This window comes from Abrus precatorius, unplaced genomic scaffold, assembly GCF_003935025.1.
Source record: "Abrus precatorius isolate BTA unplaced genomic scaffold, Abrus_2018 Scaffold9, whole genome shotgun sequence".
Taxonomy (NCBI): Eukaryota; Viridiplantae; Streptophyta; class Magnoliopsida; order Fabales; family Fabaceae; genus Abrus; species Abrus precatorius.
Window position 1 is genome coordinate 7,108,502 of NW_020874439.1, and position 7,996 is coordinate 7,116,497.

The following is a 7,996-nucleotide window of genomic DNA, read 5'->3' on the forward strand; positions in this document are numbered from 1 at the left end:
GGATTTTTCCGTCTGTAAATGCGTCAATCCCATTTACAGACGGAAAAATCCGTCTGTAATGTGCCACCTGAAAGGTCGGCTAAAACCGCCATATTTACAGACGGGAAAATTCGTCTGTAATTTCCCGCTATAATATTTCGTCCTATTTTCAAATTACAGACGGAAAAATCCGTCTGTAATTACTGTCTATAACGTTTGGCGCCAAAAGGCGGGCAAAATACAGACGAATTGTACAGACGGGGGAAAATCCGTCTGTATTACAGACGGATTTTTTCCCGTCTGTAAAATTCATCTATATTAAGCGCTTTTCTAGTAGTGCTTAAAGCTATTAGAAACAAATTTCATTAACAATCTATTGCTGTTTATTACATTCTTCATCATTAAAGGATCTACTCTAGTGGTCATTAATCTTCTTTTATGATTGTATTAATTGAATTTGATTTTTAATTTTCTAATATATATATAATGTAGTTTCATATTTACTTTGGATGCACCATTCTTTTTTATGTTGTCCTTCTAAGCACTAGTTGTGAGACTCCGTCATATTTGACTTTGAGTGCACAAAATCAAGCATGTAGAGTGTCTTGAAGAGCAAAATTGACCATCAAATTACACTAAAGGTTTTGCCAAACTTTTGTTTTCAAGACAATGGTTTGAATCACAGCGCAAACGTTTGTTCTCTATTTTTTAACAGTTATGTACCCATGTATGCTTATGGAAGGTTGTCTACATAGATGATTCGAGGAAAATCAGCATGTCTAATTTGTATGTAAGATACAAAGTCATTTATTTTGAAGTGTAACAGAAAAAATATTGTGATTTGATTGTCATAGGAGATTTTTAAATATGAAACATCCTTATAGGTGTCTTGCCAACAAATTAAAGAAAATAACTATTGAAAATAAAGATCCTCCTGTTCGTCCGGCTGAATGGTCATTAAGTATGAGGTTGAGTTAGACATCCCAAAAACAATAAAGTAGAAAAATTTATCTATAATTTACAAACGAATTTAAAAATTTGTTTGTATTGATTTACAAATAAAGAAATTACGAACGAGATTAACTTGTCTATAATAATGAAATTAATTCGTACTCTTTAAAAAATCCATAGAAGACGTGTTTAACTTGTTTATAAATTTGTCTGCAATAATGAAATCTATTAGTATTAATTTACATATTTCGCTGATGAGTTTAAAACTGTATTTAAGCCTTTATTATAACTTATAAGTTTAAATTTTTATTTTGCTTTTGAGGTTTTTAATTATAACAGTAACATGTTACTAATATTTTGTAATTTTATCGTTTGTTTTATAGCTATATAATAATATTATTTTATTAAAAAAATAATATTAATTTATTACTTTCAAAATTTTATACTATAAAAAGTTATTTTATTTTGATTTTATATTTTTCTAAATATAGATGATATAATAATATGATTAAAAATTATTAAATTATTTTAAATAGGAGAATAAAATATTTGACCATGTTTCTAAAGTCTAGGTTTTTCTTTGATTTTGAAATTAAACTATCTTTCAAATAAAATTATTTTACTGATGAAAAATTGTCACAACCCCTTTTTATAAAGGATCAATGACATCATATGTCAGTGCTCCTAATATAAATTTATTTGCCAAATAATATTATATATATATATATATAGAGAGAGAGAGAGAGCAAAAAATATATTTTTCAAAAATTTAACCGCAACAGAATAACTAAGCCCAATGGCATTTTCATATGATTGAAAAAATTTTAAAAATTATATATATGTTTACAACAGATGCTATACATGGAGCTCAAAATACAAGTTATAAATAATAATTACATCATAACATAAATTTTGTAGCCAAATAGCCTAAGTTCACACTAAAACCTAGACTAATAGAAACTAAGCTATAGATCTCAAAATCTTCGGTCCAGACCACTCCTTAGCCAGACTCTCCAGCATGGAAAGTGAACACTCCACCTATCACTCCTGTTCACGTACCACTGTACGATCATCGCATCACACACATAGGACAACAAAAACAAGTGCAAGGGTGAGCTTATGTAAATAAGAATCATAACTATAGAGTATGAAAATATTAAAATTATTTGTACAACTCATATAGTTCATAGCAATCAGCACAACAGTCTCAAACAATTGATGCAATATGTTCGGCTCATTCCTAGCCCATCTAATGCAAATGCAACGATTCAGTTCCAACTATTTTCATAGCCTAAGTAATCCAGTGGAACTGTTTCTGGTCTGGGAGAGACCTATCCCAGTATCTGGATTCAGACAAAGTATAGCTCAGCGTCCTACCGTTACATGTCTAACACATGAACATGTTACCCAGCTCTAGAATGATGAAAATATATGTGATCTAGCACAACTAAATCTATTCTCAACCTTAACAACACCACCATATATATATTTTCACAGCAAAATCAAGCATCTCGCAATATTAATTAAGCATTTTAGTACATATTACACATTTTTGGCACATTTATCACATCTTCTCAGCATGTTATGTTCTACCACAACATTTCAAACATTCATCTCAAGCATGGAATCATTTTCTACCATTCACAGAACAACTAAGATCCCACCCAGTCAAACATGCTCTAGGTTCGACCCTAAGGTTTGTTCATACATCAATCATTCTTAACTAAAGCAAGATTATGAACGATATCATAATACCCAAATAGGTAATAAGGATTTTCTAGGATAAACTCCCCTTACCTGGAATGAGTTTCTAAGATCATACTTCTCATGAGTCCAAGGACATAGATCCAACGTTCAGATACGGAATATGACTCGAACGATTTAGATCTATTCCTTACGACATAGTATGAAACTCTTGAGAAAGAGAAAACAAAGAACAATTGTAAAGACAGAGAACTGGACTCTGGAAACTCACCTGGATCTTGATGAGGTACATGTTCTCACTTTGATCGAGAAGGAATTCGGCTTCGAGAAGGCTTTCGCTAAGGGCAATAGGTGAGAGAACAGAGAGAAAATGAGAGAGAAAGGTTGTCTGGTGAGAAATGAGTGTTTCCCTGCTCTAGGGTTCCTTAAATACCCTTTCAAGCCCTCGTGCTCTCGTTTAAGTGAGCTAACTCTTGCCTAAGCGGGCCCTGCTCTTGCCTGGACGAGCAGACTAGACAATAGAACCTCTGAGATTTCTGCTATTCGTGCTTGAGTGAGGGACATCTCGCTTGAGCTAGCTGCATCTTGCTTGAGCAAGATTGGGTCCAAAGAGCTACCCATTTTTCCTGTTTTCATGTGTCGCAACTAAGGAAATACATTTCGAATCCTTCTCATGTGATTGAACTTGATCCTATCCAAGTTCAAGAGAATTTGTCATATGATATTTTCCTTGTAGAGATTGTGGATCATCGAGTCAAGCAAGTAAGGGGTAAAGATATTTCATTGGTAAAGGTAATCTGGAATGCAAGTGATGAAGGAGATGCCACTTGGGAGTCTGAGGACAAAATGAAGGAAGCATACCCTCATCTCTTCTTGAATCAGTGAATTTCAAAGTTGAAATTCCTAAAAAGGTAAGAGTAGTGTAACACCCTCTTTTTCATTATTCAGTAAATTATGTTTTGTTTAATATTAAATAGTATTAGAATACTTTTAGAAGTGAGTATAGAGGATTTTAGAAGGATTTTGGTGCAGGAGATCTCACTCAAGCGAGGCAAATCTCGCTCAGGTAAGATTGAGTGCCCAGAAATATGATGTTGTAGGGCTATCGCTTGAGAGCGAGATAGGATAGAATCAGCCCAACTTTCACCTCGCCCAGGCAAGGTGATCAATATAAATGTGTAATATTGTTTGACTATTAATATAAATGTATGGGTTGCTATTTGAATGTGTATTTGATGTACATGCTGATGTGGATATATGTGTATACATGTGATAAATGTGGATGCTAATTATGCATTGAGATGGGATGTGCTAGAATGATTGAAAAATAGGCTAAGTGTGTGATGCAGGGGCGTTCTCACTGCAGTGAGTGGATTCTCGTTGTAGCGAGAAGGCCTTAGGCGTAGAGCATGGATCTGTGGTGTTCTCGCTGTAGCAAGAAGGTTCTAGGAGAAAGGGGTGATTCTGTTGCGTTCTCACTGTAGCGAGAGGCTCCTCGCTGTAACGCCCTGAATTTTGCAATATTGTGTGATTATTAATATACGTATTTATATGTGTGGATAGCCATATAGGGTGTGTTGATTGACATAAGGATGATGTGGACATGTATAAAAATGTGAATGTGAATTGTGACTGGACTGGAATAGATTATATGTATATATATATATATATATATATATATATATATGTGTGTGTGTGTGTGTGTGTGTGTGTGTGTGTGTGTGATTGCAGGCTAATTGTGGATGTTGCTGTAGGACATTCTCACTGTAGCGAGAAGGCACTGGGCATGAAAGGTGAAACTATCACCTTCTCGTTGTAGCGAGAGGTCCCTCGCTATAGCGACAGAACGACAGTTTGGGGTGCATTTCTGGGTGCAGTCTCGCTGTAGCCAGAAGGTCTCGCTGTAGCAAAATTCTACAGAAACTAGAGTGCAGTTTCCTCTAAGATTTTTGTTGTAGCGAGAGGGAGTGTTGCTGCAGCGAGAGTGTCGCGACCAGAAGGGTATTTGAGGGGTTAGGGCTTGGAGAAAATCATTTTCCTATTTCTCCACGCTGGTGCTCTACCTTTGCCTTCTGGTAGGTTAGGCATCTAGCCATATATTCAGCCACATCCCTCTTCATCTAATGCCACCAAAAGCTCTTTCAGAGATTCTGATACATTTTGGTCACACCGGGGTGGAAGCTCATCCTACTCTTATGTGCTTTCTCAAGTATCATTTGCTTCAACTCATCCACTTGAAGAACGCATACTTGGTTCTGAAACTTAATCACCCCGTTCTCATCACAGTGAAACTCCAAATCCTTTCCCTCACCCTTCTGCCTCATCATGTCTTGCAGGAAGGCATCTCTCTGTTGAGCATCTAAGACGTACACTAAGAAGTCGTTATGAATTGTCGTTGCTCTGAGATACAAACTCTCCGTTCTCACCTCCATGGCCAAGTTCATGTGCCGAAATTCCTTAATCAGCTCCATCTCTTTTACCATCATTGCTGCCATGTGCAATGACTTCCTGCTCAATGCATCGGCCACCACATTTGCCTTACCAAGATGGTAAGACAATGTGAAATAATAATCCTTAAGGAATTCCATCCATCTGCTCTGCCGCATGTTCACTTCCCTCTGATCAAGTAGGTATTTCAAGCTTTTGTGATCACTGAACACTTTACACCTTGCTCCATATAGGTAATGCCTCTATACCTTAAGAGCAAAACCCACCGCGGCTAATTCCAAGTCATGCGTCGGATAGTTGACTTCATGCAGGCGCAAATTGGCTTAAGACATAAGCAACCACTCGTCCATCTTACATCAAAACACACCTGAGTCCATGCTCAGACGCATCGAAATACACATCAAACTTCTGCTCCAGGTCGGACAAAACTAACATAGGCACTGAAGTCAACTTTATTTTCAGCTCTAAGAAAGTAGCTTCACACCCTTTGGTCCATTTAAACTCCCATCCCTTGTGGGTCAGCTTCGTTAAGGGCAAAGCTATAATAGCCCGCTAATCCCAGAAAATTGTGAACCTCAATCATATTTTTGGCCTCGGCCAACCAGCTATTGCTTCCACTTTTGCAGGATCCACCACTTTTGCAGGATCCACTATTGCTTCCACTTTTGCAGGATCCACATTACATGCCCTAGAAACTGGATCTCTGACAGCCAAAACTCACACTTGGAAAATTTTGCATACAACTGCCTCTCCCTCAAAATTTGCAAAACAATCCTCAAGTGCTTGGCGTACTCTTCCTGAGTCTTTGAATAAATCAGGATGTCGTTAATGAACACCACCACAAACTTATCCAAAAACTCGTGGAAGATCCTATTCATGTAGTCTATGAACACTGCAGGCGCATTGGTCACTCCAAACAGCATCACCAAATACTCATAGTGACCATACCGCATCCTCAATGTTGTCTTAGGTACATCCTCATCCTTCACCCTGATCTGATGGTACCCCAACCTCAGGTCAAACTTAGAAAACACTGCAGCTCTTCTCAACTGGTCCATCAAATCGTCAATCTTCGGGAGTGGATACTTGTTCTTTATCGTTACCTTGTTCAGCTGCCAGTAATCCACACACATCCTCATGCTCTCATCCTTCTTCTTCACCAAGAGCACTTGTGCTTCCCTCGGTGACACACTCGGTGTTACAAACTTCTTTTGTAATAAGTCCTCCACTTGCTTTTTGACCTTCGCCAACTCCACCGGTGACATCCTATAAGGTGCCAAAGAAATCGGGCTCACCCCCTGAATGAGGTCAATAGCAAACTCTATCTCCCTCTCAAGTGGTAGCTCAAAAAATCCCTCACCATCGTGATGTACTCTAGCTCCACCACGCTTTCGGCCTCCATTGAATAGATCACCATAAAGGCCTTGGCGTTCACTGTGTTCTCCCACGCACTTTGGCTCATTAGTCTCAGGATTTCCGTCATTGTTGCACAGAAGATCAAAGTCTTCTCTCTACAGTCCAATAGCACATGGTTGGCAGCTAGCCAATCCATCCCCAAAATCACATCCAATTGGGATAGAGGCAAACATATTAAGTCCACCTCAAATTCCCTACCATGCATCATTATAAAGCATTATAAACACACCCATGATGTCACAACCGACTTACCCGTAGAGGTAGTCACCACAACGTTGCACGACAGTTCTCACGACCCCTTTTTGTAAGGAACCGAGAACATTGTTTGTACATCACATACTTATTTAAGATAAATAAATAATAGATAATATAAGTATGAAATTCCCTTCTCAATTAAAATAAAACAAAGTTTCTTACAACAAATATCCAACAGAACAACATAATATTACATTTAGTTCATAATATTCAAAATACCCAAAATTATACTACGTAGCTCCCTCTACATGAGGTCTCAAAATATAAAGAAAAAGGACTTTGATGCAATATTACTCGACCCCAGCTTCAATCATTTCTTCACTTGCCTAAACCCATACTCTTCACACAGTCCACAGAAATAAAAGAGTGTGTAGCACCCAAGTCAAACAATACATCCAGTAATTTTCCCTTAATAACATGTTTATCTCTGATCAGCTCCTCAGACTGTGAAGCCTCTGCTCTACTTATGGCAAAGACTTTCCCAGGGATACTCGACTTCAGCCCTGTGCTTCCTCTCAACTCAGGTCTCTGAGCCGCACTCACACTTCCAATCCTCTTAGCAGCCCAACACACATTGGCAGTGTGTCCCGACTTTCCAGAGTTACTACAATTCGTACTTGGCTGCGGCAGTCCCTTACCATGTGTGGCCCTCCACACCTGAAGCATTTGATCGACCCTCTAAAAGAGCTTGATCTTGAGTCACTCCAACTACTCTTCTCTTGAGATGAAGTCCCTTTAGACCGTGAATTACTCAAGCCTGAATATGGCCCCTTAGAGAATCTAGGATGTCTTCTATCTTGCCTCACTAGACCGGTCCCCCTAGTGTCCACTGTTTTTCCCTTTGAATTGACTTCAAATATTTTGCTCTTGCTTGCCAAATGGGGCAAGTCTATTAGCTAGAACACGCTGACTGCAGCTCAGATGTCTAGCCTTAATCCATGCTCAAATTGAGCATACAAGTCCTCCTCCCCATCTTCATGCTGATAGTGAGACCAGTACTTCATCAGCTCTTGGAACTTTGCTGCATACTCCCCTACTGTCATGCTTCCTTGCTTCAGCTCGAGAAACTCTCTGGCCTTCTTCTTCTTCAGATCCCGAGGAAAGTAATTCCCTAGGAAGATTGCCTTAAAGGTTTCCCACTGAATGTAGCCACCTTCCTGTGGCAACGTCTGACGGGCAAACCTCCACCAATCTTCTGCCTCCCCACATAGCATGTAGGTGGCGTAGTTCGCCTTGTGCTCCT

The 7,996-nt window shown here is 38.6% G+C and overlaps 1 protein-coding gene across 1 annotated transcript; it reads left to right on the forward strand.

Moving 5' to 3' along the window:
- The first annotated feature begins 2,836 nt into the window (after nucleotides 1-2,836).
- Nucleotides 2,837-3,519, forward strand: LOC113850702. The gene is made up of 2 exons (XM_027481264.1): nucleotides 2,837-2,985; nucleotides 3,285-3,519. Exons 1-2 carry the CDS (start codon nucleotides 2,837-2,839, stop codon nucleotides 3,517-3,519), a joined length of 384 nt encoding a protein of 127 aa, XP_027337065.1.
- Nucleotides 3,520-7,996: the final 4,477 nt, after the last annotated feature.